Raw genomic sequence first — 15566 nt, 5'->3', positions numbered from 1 at the left:
AAATATACACAAGTGTTACAGAGAAGGGGTGTTTTCTTTTACAATCAGCACAGTAAACTATGGTGGTGCTTGGCCCTCCATGGTCCAATTAGAAAGCACGACAAATGGCTTGTAAAGTCTCTCTCTGCACCCACTGATTTATGGTTTATGTAAGCTGACAATTCTCCGTGGAGTCTTAGTGAGTGGTCTGCTTACTCCCTTCATGCATCTGGGTCCATACGAGCACCTTAAATTGGAATTTGAAACTCACATGTCCTGCTGTGTTCTTACTTGGCAGGTGTTTCTTCACAGCAGTATACTGTATAGGGGAGATGTAAGGTGGGACCACTTACGCTGATTCTCCCTCACGCAAAGGCTCCTTTGATTTAATACCGACAAATGACTTGTGATGATGAAAGACCATTGTGAGGGCAGAGTGAGTGCACAAGGCGAGTTGTTACTAAGGTTAATTTGTGTCTTGCCTCTTCAGAAGGAGATGTTTCCTCCAGACAAAGGGAATGGCGGCTTTGCGGTGCTTGCATGACTGACAACCAGTGTTAAGATGTGAATATCAATACTACCAAAACTTTTCCTTGTTTTTTTTTTTTTTTTTTGAAGGATGTCAAAGAAAAGGTATACATGTAAATGCAAGGTGAACACAGTGGAAAATGTGGAGAAAAAGAAAATCAAGAAATACAAACCAGGAATGAGAATTTCAAACGAAAAATAAAGAAAACCAATAGGAAGACTAAAATTTAAGTTTATACTTTTGGTGGCTATGATATGACATTTATCAGGGGCTGAGGTTGTGTTGATGACATAATCCTTGGGAGACTATGTGCTATTTTTTTTCTTTTTGACTCTAACTAGTCCCACTTCCTTTAAGGACTCCTGCTCCACACAGTGTCTCTGAACCCAGAGCAAAGGTCTCACAGAAAGGACCTCTTCCTAGCTATAACCACCAATGCTGCTCACAATAGACTGTTGCCCTATTGCTAAATGGCTTACAGATGTAAACACCAAGGCAAGTTCTAATGGGGCTGCACTTTAAAGTCTAGAGGGGCCTGCACCAGCTTTTTCTGCCCATTCAAGATCCTGGTCTTCTCACCCTTCCATGCAGCATGCCAACATTTTTTCTGCTGCAAATCTCATTGAGCTCTTCTTAGGCAGCATTATTCCTTTTAATTAAAAAGACAAGACTGTCAATTACTTAAACATAATCCTCAAATGTAATTGTTACTTTGAGAGATTTCCCCCCTATAAATCTCATAGAAGAGAAATATTTCCATCAAATTAAAATTTAGTGTGAGCTTGGATTTTCAAAAATATATTCATTTTCAAATCCCAGTTGGCACTAGAAATCTAAATAGCACAGCTATCTATAGAACAAGGAGATTGCTAGGAAAGGCTGACTGGTGTAATCAAACCCAGATTAGGGAAATAGGGAAAGACATTAGGAAAGAGTTCCAAGTATAAAAATTCTCCTACTTTTAAATTGATGTTGTAGGATTTTTAGCCATTTAGCTTGAAGCTAATGTAAGTTCTTAGAGAGGTATCACTTCCAAGCTATTGTTGGACATTGAAACAATAGTGTAAGTATGTTTCAGATTTATTCTTGTTAGTATATTTTAACAGGGAGAGAATAAGAACTGTTCAGGAAACAAAACAGAAAGAATGATAAAGAAGTGAGAAGAGGAAGACACAGAAATGGATTCAACAAAGACAAATGCCTATTACATTTGAGTCTAAATCATTGGATTGGTGAGTGAAGTACTGATTTCAGGTGAAGTATTGGCAAGACTCTCCCACCTGGTTCTCAACCAATAACAAAAATCAGGAGGAAGTCAGACTTGTTCCCAGTAAAAGAGTTAGGGTGCTAAGGGCTAATTCCAGCAAGTCATAAATGCAAGAAGTTCATCGAAAGGTTGGTAGACCTCAGCAAGGCTGAGGAAACATTATTGTCTGCTAGAATAGCTGAAAGCATTTTAACAAACCTAAACATCCATATACATCGTTGCCTGCTACTGAAACAGCCAAAGGCAGTTCCCCCAATCTGGCAATGCCTACCGTATACCAAACCTTACCTTAGATATGTATATCTGCTTTGCTTTAGGGAAATTTGTGTTAATAAAAAGCTAAGGGTCCAGAGATTTAGAGAACTTGGTTACTGAAGCTAGGTCTTCTCTGGCTCCCCAAAATGCCTTCCAAATTTATATTGCATGTCTAGTCTCTTTATTAATTTACTTTCAGCTCTTCTCCAGATTCCTAAACTCTTCCAGATGCTGAGAAACACCCCAGCATCAAAGTAATAAACTTAACTCTTAATTACCTTCATGTGTATTAATCAGGGTCCATGATTTTGCTGTAAATTTGTGTTGACATGACTGTTAAAGTTCTATTAGTGAAAACAAGGCCCATATCAGCTAGTGGAAAAGGAGTGATATATACATAAACTGAAACCTTTTCTAAAACATGTTTTATATCTTTGACCAGAAAAAAGGGCAGGTTCTTTAAGTTGATGACTTTGAATTAGTTTGTTAGGTGATAATGTGCCTGATGGGCATCCAATGAAGGTGTGTGTGTGTGTGTGTGTGTGTGTGTGTGTGTGCCATACATTAGGAAACTGTGCAACTTGCAGGTCTGCTTAAGTGTAGTATTATGCTATTGATGAATAATAATATTTTTTTATTTGGCCTTGGGACACTTCTATATTTAAACCAGTTAGTACTGTGGGTATTTCAGATATTCTTAGAATCTGTAACATATCAAAGTATAATGAAGCTACACTGAACTTATATCTGGTTACTATTCAGACAATATGCTATAAGTACATCACTAAATATTAGTCCTTTTAAAAAGCGTGAGACATGTGTATATCTGAATATGATTATTTTAAATCCAATATGCTTGCTTTCTAGGAACTTGAAAGCTCTCTTTAATATATTATTTAAAACATCGCTTTGAGCTAGTAGGCATGGAAAATATAATTTCTTTCCCATTTCACAGTTGGAAAAACTGAATTAAAGAGAACAATGCTAGTAATTATTCATGATTAATAGAGGTTTGTATGTAAATCAGCCCGAATAAGTGTGTGAAATTAGATGTGCCTATGCCAGAGAGCTCTGCTCATATTTTTTAAAGATGAATGCTTTCATATAAATCTCTGTGTGATACATTCTGTGTTTGGAAATGGACTTGTAAAGTGTGTGGATATTAAGGTAACTGAGTATTGTGTATTAGAGACATTATAATACATAAAGTATTAGACAAAAATTTTAAATTTATTAGACAGGTATATATCTAATTAACATAATTGCATACATAATGTTTATTTAAATTTCACTACAGATTTACATATGTGCCTGGGTGCTGTGTTGGGTAAACTGAAATTTTGGTGTACTATGATGGTTAAGAAATGTGGGAAAAGGTGCATGTTAGTTTCTTAGGATTGTGGGCATTAATTGAGTTAATACATGCAAGAAGGCTTAGAACTCCATTGCCACATGAGAAACCCACTGTTGATGTTAGCTATTATATTACCATTATTAGTCAAGGCTATTAAAATAAGGATCTGAAAAGAGGCATTTTCTCTTTGATAACCCAGGATAATATCATACAGAGTATAAATAAAGCTGTAGGAATTATCCAGTCATCTTCACAGCATGGAATATTTTTAGGATTTTCTTCCAGCTCTCTTTCCATCACACGCAGTCTGATATTGAGAACTCATTCCCAGGATTGTCAGGTGAGGACAGGAGTATCCCATCCTCCTTTTGTATATGGGATCTGGCTGTTCCGATGCAAGGCCTGCCCGTAACAACATGGGTCTCCCTCAGGAGGAAGCATCCCAGGCAAACTTCATATTTTTGTAAGCCTGGTTTGTGGATCAGATTTTAATATTTTTTAAACTTCAATTATTTTTTTTGGGGGGGAGTTTGTTTTGTTTTCAGAGAAAGCTTTAGACAGCTGTATTAATCATGCAAACCCAGCCATGTATAATGTGTTTTGTCAATGGAAAAACAGGAACTGGATGACAAGTAGCTGTGAACAAATGCCAGTGCCAATGCCTGAACCAGGAAGATAATCTCAACATTTCCCAAACCCACACACCACACTGGGTTAGTGAATGGAAAGGCTGTTCGCTTGGGATAAATAATCAGATAGGAGGCCTACAAGTGAGATATTCCAAGGTCATTACATTTTTTTTTTTAAGTTGCAGTGACAGGGAAGGATGGGCTGATTGAGCCCAGAGAGCCACACACTCAAGGGAATCCTTCATTTGAGGGTGATAAGAATAAGATAATGGTGTTTGTCATTTTCTTTCATGTCCTTTTAACTGTCCGAGGCTGGTTGCTCACCTCATTTTGAACCTGCAGTCCTCATAAATATGAAGGCCACTCTAGGTGCACTTTCATCGTGATGGGCAAGTATTCAGAGGCCTCAGAAAATGACTTGAGCCCAGCAAAGTGATAGGAGTCCCTTCCCTGCCAGGAGGGTTGGAGTAGACTCCTTCCTCACTTGACTATTCAGTGGAGTTTCTGCCGTGATATATTCTGGAGTAGTTATGCAAATATATGCCATTCAGAACTCATTTCAGAATAAATAAACCTAAATTAAAATGAATGAGAAAAACACTTATCAGGAACAGATCAAGAATTTAGCATATATATATATATATATATATATATATATATATATAGTACATTAAGAGCAGGGAAGCACACTGATTTTTTTTGTTTGGTTTTTGGCTGAATAGAAAAGGACATTTGAAAAAGTTCTGATTGGCCACAGACAATATAAATTATCCTTTGGTGTAATTCCAGTATTATCATTATCACTGCAGAAAATCAAGGGATATGATGAAGGAAACCCAGGGGACATACATTTGGTTTATTGAGCCTTGTTTTTGTTTAATCACAGCTTGATGGGTTTAGGACTGCATCCCTGCTGTGACTGCTGCTTATCTCCAGTCAGCCTGATGAGCCTCACAGAGTGGGGGTGGGAGGGGACACCCTCCAGTGGGAGATAGGAACAGTGAAGCCCTGAAAATACACATGTATTTCTGTTACTGCGAAGTAGGAGGAAAAGTTCTCTTCCTTATAATGGGAGGACAGCCAAGGACCTTTGGGACTTTCTCCTACTTTCAAACACCTTAAGGAAATTAATTGGTTCAAAATCCTTCAGGCCATTTGCATCAACCAACAGCTTATAGACTTTTTAACACTTTGGGCTGAAATGTAGGATTCCACATGGATGATGAGATATTTAATTAAATGAGGGTGTCTAGTGTCATAACTATGATCACAGCAAGACTGGAATGCTTTCCATAGATATTTCTGTACTTAAATGACACTAAAAAAAGAAAAAAGAAAAGTTAAGAATCCTCTAAGATGTTTTTTTTTTCTTTTCCATTGGGAATTGCATTTCACATGAGTTGCCATCTTGATTGGAAAGACAAGGAGAAAAGGGATTTGATCTCTAGAAAAATCAAGTCCTTGCAAGGAATAGAGAACTTAAGGGGCACTATCTTTCCTTCCCAACCTCTCACATCAACTATCACAAGTCCATGAACAGCTTTTCAATTTCCACCAGCAGAAGCTCAAAGTATTAGTAAGATAAACTACATTCTCTAAAACTAATGGATCTACAGAGGCCATCTACAATCTAACTACAATGTAAAACTAAACTAGGGTCATTCTCCAATCAACAATTCAGCTTGTAGGTAAATATCAAATTCAAAAAAATTTCACATCTCAATACTTGATCCAGACTGATTTTCAATATCCAACAGCTGTCCTTTGTGAATAGTGTCTGGCTTTATTTGTTCAATGTTACATATCTCATAAAGCATGATCAGATAAAATATTTGAGTTCATAGCTGCAGAACTGCTCTCACAAAGGACACCTAGAGTCACATTGACACTGTGCAAAGTTCATCTTGGATGGAGCAGGACCTCTATGAAAGTGCTATCCATTGGGACAAATGTGTATATGTGTCTTTGTCACATCAAGATACTTGCAAGATTCACGTCAAGATACTTGCAAGATGGCAACATGATAAAATTGTGTCAAAATCTGCAAGACTAAATGATGAGAGTCTTAAAATAATTGTGGCATGTCAGGAATTCAAAATGTGATATTTTCCATGAACACTATAAGTTTGATGTCAAGTTTAAACAACAGGCACATTTTAACAGTCTTATTTTTAGTAATTGGCACAAGAAATGGATTTCATTAATGTTTTGGGGAAGGATTTTATTCAATAGCATTCCTCTAAAAATAGTTTGAACACTTCTTAAAAAGTAAGAATAATTTTCATTAAGCTATTTAGTTGATCCTTAAAACCTTGCAATCCTCATTTTAAATATAATTAAGTTCACATATCTATGAATGCATTATTGACACTGAATATCTACACCCAATTCTGACCTATTTTTTAGTTTGGACAAGTGTTAATGAAACATGATCTGTCTTCAAACTAATAAAACAGCAGCTTTCTACCTTTAATTCTGAGTGAGCACACTTCTTTAGTGTGTATAGGATAATCTTGTTTAATTGGATTTATTTTTTCCACATTAGCGCCCCCCCCCCCCAGTGGCCTACTTTCCTTTTTTTTTTTTTCTCAGATCTTTGAGTGTTATTTGCAAATCATTTTAGGGAATTTAATTTCAATGGTAGGTTGGTTTCACTTCTGATTTTTTTTGTATTGTTTTAATTTCATTTGCCAATTTACCTTTAAACAGCCTTAAGCTCGAAGGTTGGGGCTGCAACTTGCATCTAAATGTGATGTAGGAGCAAAAATTTAATTTGAATGTGTAGAGACTTTTATGAAAAGCAATACAAAATGACTAACTTATTTTTTTCATTTGTACTTTCTATTGTAAAATGGTTATGTTGAAAAGGAAAAGCCCCTAAATAGGCCAAGATTTAAAGAAAAAGCAATGTCCTTGTAATGTATTTGAGTTCAACCTTAGGCAGTAGATAATTTATTTTACAAGTAATACTTCAGTTTTGGATTTTATATGCCTCTATCATGAGAATTGTCAGTTAAAGGACTCATACTTTTATGAGCTACAGGATTTAATTGGCTGTGTTCCAATTATGTGAGTTTATAATCCTATATAATTAAGAGGTAATATGCAAATTGACCATCACACCCTCAAATAAGATGGCTGCCCCATGTGGTCACAAGATGGCCATCACAAGATGGCCAGCAGGGAAGAGCAGTTGTGGGTGACCAAGCCAGGAGGGGAGGGTAGTTAGGGGCAACAAGGCCAGCAGGGGAGGACAGTTGGGGGCAACTGGGCCTGCAGGGGAGGGCAGTTAGGGGTGACCAGGCTGGCAGGGAGGGCAGTTGGGAGTGACCAGGCCTGTAGGAAAGGGCAGTTAGGGGTGACCAGGCTGGAAGAGAGGGCAGTTGGGGATAATTGGGCCAGCAGGAAAGCAGTTAAGCATAGATAGGCTGGCAGGGGAGTGCTTAGGGGATGATCAGGCTGGGAGGCAAAAGCTGTTAGGGGCAATCAGGCCGGCAGACAGGTGAGCAGTTGGGAGCCAGCAGTCTCGAATTGTAAGAGGGATGTCCAAGATTGGAGAGGGTGCAGGCTGGGCTGAGGGACACCCCTCCTCCCCAGTGCACAAATTTCATGCACCAGGCCTCTAGTTTCCAATAATTGAAAAAAAAATATTGCTTTGTGAGTTTATTATCATTTTCCCAACTACTTACTGAGTCCGAAGTTTAGTTAGGTGGCAAATCTATGGAATGCTTATCAACTGGTGTGGGGGCAACTTATTCGCTTTATTTTGTAGATTAAAAAAAAAAATGATTTCAATTGTATGTTACTTTTGTGAATGTGTTTCCCCCTTTTTTTCACATTAAAGATGATGGAGAATGACCCAGTGACAGAGCTACAGTGATAAAATCATACTGACCTTGAATGGGGTAAGGGATTGTGGGTAAAACACGCTCTGAAGGGGAAAAAATAGTAACCATCATGGAGAGTTTATATATAGATATATCTACATATCTTATTCATATTTAGATACTCAGACAATTATAAAACAGATGAATTTCCATGCCTGTAGAATTATATCTCCCATAAAGTGTTTTTCTACCAACACTAAAATACCAGAGAGCTACAGTTAAAATCCAAAGCCTTTTCAAAAAAGTTAGCTAGAGCAGGACCCAACATCCCATTCTGATAACCCTACACACAGAACCCTTCCCTTCACTGGAAAACCCACTACCAAAATTATAGCTTTTTTGGAGGATTGGGGTTGAGGGTATTTAAATCAGTAGTGATCAAGTTCAGGGTATGCATTTTGATCCTGGTTATGGTTTCTTGAACTCATAACATATGGAACTATGGTGGCTAAGGATGCCTTTCCTCTCCCTGAGTGCTATAGTTCATATCAGCTGTAGCCAAGCATCTGAAAAATTTATTTTGGGAAATACTAATTCAACTTCTCCCTCAGGTATTTATTTCCAGATTACTAATATCAGTGCAATAGTAATGCCAAGGTAATACATTTCTTGGCATGATATACTTTATTTTTAGTCTTTTCCTTAATCCCATCCTCTTGTGGTAATACAATTTCACTGGAAATTTGATCAATCAATCAATTTTTTTTGATGATACATGAATAATAAGAAGTGCTTGTCTTTTGAACACTTGCATCTTAGCTTATGTTTTCCCTCACAGTCCCATCCCTAAGCTACTGAACAAAAACTGTACATGCTACAGAGTGCAGGCTTGAAGGTGTCCCCTCCTTATCAAACCAAACCCCAGGTTTAACTCTAAATCTTCCTATGAGGATCTTTCAAGGAGGCAGAATGGTGCATTAGGGATAGGATAGGAGGCATTCCTTGCTACCCCAAACCCTGAAGCATAACATAATCAACACACACTTTTCTACAATCCTCCTATCATCATGGTTAAATAAAGACCAATGATATATGAAAATCACAAAAATCAAAAACACACAGAGAAAACCATACATGTGTACACATATTCAAATTTGATCTTCCTGCCTCTGTGTGCCATGAGCTTAGAAAGAGTAGATTTTTTCCCTGGAATTTGAGTACTCAGTACATCTGGATGCAGAAAACCTGATCTGTTTTTTTCCTAGCTTGGCTAAAAGTTGTAGCCTAAATGCCAGAGTTTTCTAAGTGCATTAAGATGGAGCAGGTCAATAACAGTGCAGTGAACAATTGTGTCTTAGTTACACAAGTGTCAAGTAGAAAAATGGTTTAAACCTCTACTGGTTATTTGGTGTTATGTTTCCAGCTTTGAAAATAAATAGCTAAACTGCTTTCAGCAGTTTATGAAGCAGTTGGAGACCACTGTCCCATATTATATTCTCTCTACTGTATTTTATTTTTATTATTACTGTTATTATTCAGACTGTTTAAATAACTCAGTTTAATATTTTCTCATCACACTGTTCACAGCTGGGTAGTTGCACTCTGCCGTCATTTCCACAAGACCATTTGAATTGTTTAACCATCTCACCCACTCTCCTTTCATAGCCTTTTCAACTGTCTCCCAGCTTGTTTACCATCATCTTAGCTCCACCCTCTTATCATCATCTTAGTCCTATGAAGCCCATTAGCTATTCTCATTCTCTTAATTTCATCCTATGGACTTATCATTTCTTAGATGTTTCCACCATCATTCTGCTATATTTTACAGTTTATTCCAGGGTTTGTGGACTCCAGTAAAGTGAAGTAAATGCCACTTATAAAATGAAAAAAAAAAATCTCCAATTTGTGATATTCAAAAGTAGGGGAGGGCAGGACTCTTGGTGCTACGTGCTTTGTCTTTTTGGCTGCTCATACAGGCATAGTGCATTTTATTTCACCTCACTTTGTTGCATTCCACAGATAGTGTGTTTTTCACAAATTGAAGGGAAGATCTTCCACCATCAAAAATATTATATCTCGCTTTACTGCAACACTTGCTTTATTGCAGTGACTGGAAGGCAACACACAATATCTCCGAGGTGTGCCTATATTTGAGGAGGTCAACCTTTCTTAGCAACTGATTGGGAGGCTTTCAGAACAGAACTCTAATTTTGACCCCAGTATCATAGTGTGTAACTCCCTGAACTCCGAGCTTCAGTTTCTTGTCTTCAAAATGAAGGCGTGGGGTATTATTGGCTGATTCTGTTGGGGCACCATGAGAAACAGTTAATGGGCATTCTTACTTCATAAGAAAATCCTCTGAATTAAAAAGCATCTAAATGATAAAATCTGGGGTTGAGGGTTGTGTATATATAGAGAGAAGTAATTTATTAACTCTGATATGATTTTCCTTTCATTTCCCATGGGAATTGCAGACGTTCAATGGTCTTTCTGGAAGTCTGCATATTTGATGCCTATTTTTGAAACTAAAACTAGTTTTCTATGTATTTTCTATTGTATCCACAGAGCCGTATTAAGTAGTTTACAACCAGTCTTTCAAATTACATGTGAGTAGTGTTCAAATACTGCTCCAACTGTTTTATTAGGTGGCATTTAGGGTGGTTGGCTAAGAGGCTCTGCCACATCTTAACCAGCATAATCAAATGGTGTGTATTTAAATGCAGTGCCTCTAGGATAATAGCTTAAAATGATTTCTGAAGAAGTGGGGGAGGCCTTCAGTTTGAAGACTTTCTCCAGGGCTGGGTTGTACTTGAGATTTAATCAAGTGTAGGTTTCCAAGTTAATAATCTCTTAACATTAAAAAAAATGTAAAAACCGCCTACACAGTGATGTGGTATTACCCAGTGTGTATTTCTTTGTACTTTTACTCTTGTGTATTCAATAGCCTCAAACTTTGTAGTAAAGTACCTTATCAATCCACACCTTGGTCAGTGACTGTCCTTCAATATGTGGAACTATTCCCCTCAAGGGTCAAATGCTGACCGTGAGGCTTATGAAATTTCAGTTTGGCATCTTATTGTGCCAAAGAAAAACCAGTGGTCTAACCTATGGATCCAGGCTGGTGGGAATTATGGGAATGGAATGTCACAGAAACAGTGCCTCTTGGTGGGAAGGAATATACTGGTAGTGGAAATACCTTGTTAAATGAAAAGTGGAGAAAGAAATAAGAAGTCTCCTCACCTCTAAACAACACAAGATACATCTCCTAACATTTCCTCACAGACACACATATAGATAATATGTTGCTCTAGAGCAGGGGTGGGGACATCCGGTCCAAGAAATTGTCTGATCTGGCCCTGCCAAAGCATTAGGGTGAGCTAATGAAATGTTTGAGCAAATATAGCAGGCTAATTTTTAAGTTGATAATTTAGAATGGCCCTCGGATGATATTGTAAATATCCAAATGGCCTGTGGCAGAGAAAAAGTTTTCCCTACCTCTGGTCTAAAGCCTCAACTCTGGAAACAGATTTCATGTATTTAAATCCCAGCAGTCTTACTTGGTTGTATTTAGTTAATCAACCTCTTTGTATAGTGGAGAAATATGAATACCTAATAGGGTTATGCTGATGATCAAATGAAATCATGCATATTAAGTGTCTCACGCATGTGCAGAGTACCTTGTAAGCACTCACTTGATAACCAGTGATGACATTAAAATAAGTATTCTTCCTGCCTATCTGTTTCTTTAAAAGTAACTTGATCTAACCAAAGAAATAAGATTGAGTTCCTTTGTGGGCGCGTCACAGTCATCCCTGAGGAAACATGGAACCTATCACAATGCACATGATGACAATGGAACTACTCATGACATTGTCAGAAGTCCAAGTCTTCACCCAGGTGATGTACATTTCCCATCCGACAAAGACTGAGGAGCTGAATCCTTGCCCATACACATTGTACCAATGGATTAATGTGTTCAGAAAAATTATATTATGGAATGCTTTGCCTAGGATGAAGAAAACTATATAAAGGCATTACTATGGACCGAAGAAGTATGGCTCCTTGACAAATGGAAAGCTAGAATGTGTGGAGAACAAGACAATGAGAAAGAAATACCTTCATGGGCTTAGGAAAAAGTTCCAGTGAGTGCAATGTATTCTTGCCTATCATTCCACTATTTTGACCCCTCTTGAGAGCAATATTTGAATACAAAGTAAGGAAGTATATGTATGTATATGGTGGATCGGTGACCCCAAATTGACACTGTGTAAAAAGTCAGTACAGGTCATTGGGGTGGACACTGAAAATGTGCTGATGTACCAATGAAGATGGATAATTGTGAACTCTACAGGGGCTCTGGCTTTGGATTCTACCTGCTGCTGCCTCTGGCTGACAACAGCGCACCAGCTGCCTCATCTGCTCTGGCCTGCTGGGTCAGCAGAGTACCCTGCTGCCCACACCGTGCTCCCTGTCAGGGCGGCCAGCCCCAGCCACGGCTGCCCCTCCCAAGCATCTCTCCCCTCCTGACCCTGTTCTGTGGAAAAGGACCACCGACAGTGTCTTCCTTCTTCCCATTAAACCCCTCTACCTATTTTGAATCTAAGTGATGGCCAGTCTGTTCACAGACCACACTTTTTCTTTTTCTCTTTTCTTCCCTTCCTCTTTCTTCCCTCCTTTTCCCTCCCTTTCTTACTCTTCCCTCCCCTTCTCTCTCTCTCTCTCTCTCTCTCTCTCTCTCTCTCTCTCTCTCTCTCTCTCTCTCTCTCTCTCTCTCTCTCTCTCTCTCTCTCTCTCTCTCTTCCTCTCTCTCCTGTATGAAATAGGCTACCATAGAGGTGCCTTTCTAAGGATTCAGCTATGGAGACTGTAACAAGACACCTCAGAAACCTGAATGGTGGGGGTGGGGTGGGCATAGTAGAAGTACCATTCCTGTTACATAAGAAGCAGAGCTTCTCCTTTAAAATGTTCATACTTAGGCTTTGGGTTCAAGAATCACTGATATTTATTTATTTATTTATTTATTTATTTATTTGCAAACTAAATAGCTTCTTTTTACCTTAAAGCCTAATGAACTTTTTTTTTTATTCTAATATTCTGTATTGCACCTCCTAACTTTCCCATAAGGTGGGAAATCAATGCAAAACCCAATGCTGATGCCCCTGCTGCCTCTACATACTGCTAAATTCAGAGCTAGTGCCTGTGTGGGCTGTTCTATCTGGCAGTATGGGCCTCCTCGAAGGTAGCACATCATTTATTACAGCACTGTGTGCTTCTCACATAGGTAATTGAGGGTGACTGCTGTGAAATCATCAAGGGCAATATGATTATGACACACTTGTCCAATTCCTTGATTCTCAGTTTACAAATAAACATTATGTAGGATTCTTGACATTTCACTGGCTATTTTCTAATTTTGCTTAATTTAAAAGTACATTAAGTGGATTTTTGTGAATAAGGCAATGTTATTATGGGGCTTGAGATTACCTTTCATCACTACCAGCAGATTAGCAGTATCTCCATTATCTTTGATCCAGTTCATGCTCTCTTCATCCTTTTCAAGTATGCCATCCTTCCTTCCTCCTTACCCTTCCTGTCTTGTCTATAGCTATCATTACATTTGTTAATTGAAATATGTCATTAGTGCACTTCTGGGTGTGATAGGAAGAAAAGATACTTCAATGCAAATTTATAGTTGCTCACTTTCTCTAATCCAATTGTCCAATTTTCTCTTTTCTAATCCCTATAAAATCTGCTAAATATATGTTATTCTATTTAACCAGGTCACCCAATAATTCATCATTGAGGCCATTTTCCCTCTTATGGCATTCCTAAAATCAGAAATGAAACAGGTAACTACATTTCTTAACAAATGTCTTCTCAAGTGTCTTGAGATATTGATGTCTATATCTGAAGTAAAGAACACCAATGTTTGGTCTTTGGAGACATGTAAACAGGGGTATGAATTCTAAACTTCATATTGATTTAGCTTTTACATATCAATATTCCTTCAGCTCTTACAGATTGAAAGCAATGCAGGTTATGAGTCAGAATAGTTGTAGTGTTTTTTTCTTATGAGTTGGATTTTGAGCCATTTTGAAATGACTTTAATATTTCATTTAAAGAGAACTCTAACTTAAATTGAATTAAATTCATTTTTCTCCTAAAACTCTCTCTTTTTCCCCCCCTTGAAGTCTCCTCTAAACTCTATTAAGTAAGATAGAGACATCTCTCTTGGCCATAGTATCTCTCGATTTTTCAGTTGAACCTGTGTAGAAGCAACCTTCTAGTTGCTTGTTATTCCAAAATTATAATAGTTATTTGTACTTTCTCCTTTAGTCCAAATAAACTTTCTGTCCCAGCATGTGCTAACATTTTTGTTGGTTTTATTTATTCCGATAAACATATTCTTATTCCAAATGCTATCATCTTCCATAATCTCTGTATACTTCTGTTTTTCAGGGAGTGTTTTCTTCTATGCTCAGAGCCACCAGCCAGCAGGGCAAGGGTCAGATACTGGACTGTAATATGTTGCCACAGAGTAAGGCCCCAAGGTGTGCTCTCCTACTAGCATCACTAATGTATCATGACTGATCCCTCCTTAGTCTGCCTTTAGGATTTTCTTTGGTTTTCAGAAATGCCCCTGCCTCCTACCAGTCCATCTGTCTTCTAAAAATACATCAGATAAGCAATGTTTCCTGCTGTCATGTGGAAATCTGTCAGCAACCATTCTTCCTCCTTTAGATTTTACATTGTTTTAATCATTAATTCCACTTTTCCTTGTGTTGTTAATAACACACTTTCTTTCTCCAGCCTCTCTTCTTCCAGCACCTAATTCATCCTCACTTTATATTAATCACTTTAATCCCTGCCATTTTTATACTGTCATCTGTTTTCTAGGGTGTTACATCACCTCCTCTCTTTAAAGATACCATCATCAAAAAGGTATTTGCTCTCCAAATAAATAACAAACAAACAAGCAAACAAAAATAAAGCAGCTATCCAAAGTGAGCCAGGGAATAGAGAGAGAAGTTGTTTCACTTGTAAACTTGTCTTATTCAGAGGTAAAGACATGATTTTTAAGCTTCAACCAACCAGATGCTCCCAGATTTGGCCTGTGTTGGCATACTTACTGAAAAGGACTAGGCTGGCATTGGTGACCCCCAGCTTGTTGGCAGCCACGCAGGTATAGTTGCCATAGTGATCCTCAGTGACATTGGTCACTGTCAGCGAGGACTGGCCCTCCGTGCTCTTAATCTCAAGGCCATTGGCACTGTTTATCCTAAGAGTTAAAAACAGAAGAGTAATAAGAAACACTGATGATTTAGCTTAGTAATTTCTTTTTCATCATTATAATGGAGGCAAAGAAGAAAAGGAAGTGGTTAAAGTTCTTTTGTTAAGTCCTTATTGTAATAGTGCAAGTCCATATATTGAATCAATTTCCATCCTTGAGAAGACTCAGGATGGATGAGTTTCATTGGGCCTTGGTTTCTGCTATCAGCAAGAAAGACATGCAGGTGAAAACTACCCACTGGACCACCTGCCTCACTCTCTGCATGTAACCAGAGTGTTTTTGCAGCCTCAGCTTAAAAATTACAGTCCTGCCTTAACTGGTTTGGCTCAGTGGATAGAATATCAGCCTGTGGACTGAAGGGTCCCAGGTTCAATTCCAGTCAAGGGCATGTACCTTGGTTGTGGGCACATTCCCAGTAGGAGGTGTGCAGGAGGC

The 15566-nt window shown here is 38.2% G+C and overlaps 1 protein-coding gene across 3 annotated transcripts in view; it reads right to left on the bottom strand.

Moving 5' to 3' along the window:
• Nucleotides 1-15566, bottom strand: part of LOC118724837 (limbic system associated membrane protein) — a 625625-nt gene that overhangs the window by 25426 nt on the left and 584633 nt on the right. For 2 of the 3 annotated variants that reach the window (XM_036448497.2, XM_036448498.2), the window contains exons 6-7: nucleotides 14971-15119; nucleotides 7909-7944 (exon numbers count right to left, since the gene is read on the bottom strand). In XM_036448497.2, coding sequence (XP_036304390.1) covers nucleotides 7909-7944; nucleotides 14971-15119 — 185 coding nt within the window. The remainder of the gene's footprint in view (nucleotides 1-7908; nucleotides 7945-14970; nucleotides 15120-15566) is intronic. The other variant, XM_036448500.2, reaches the window with a different exon arrangement.

This window comes from Pipistrellus kuhlii, unplaced genomic scaffold (assembly GCF_014108245.1).
Source record: "Pipistrellus kuhlii isolate mPipKuh1 unplaced genomic scaffold, mPipKuh1.p scaffold_m20_p_2, whole genome shotgun sequence".
NCBI classification, from domain to species: Eukaryota; Metazoa; Chordata; class Mammalia; order Chiroptera; family Vespertilionidae; genus Pipistrellus; species Pipistrellus kuhlii.
This window is presented reverse-complemented; position numbering and strand designations above follow the sequence as displayed.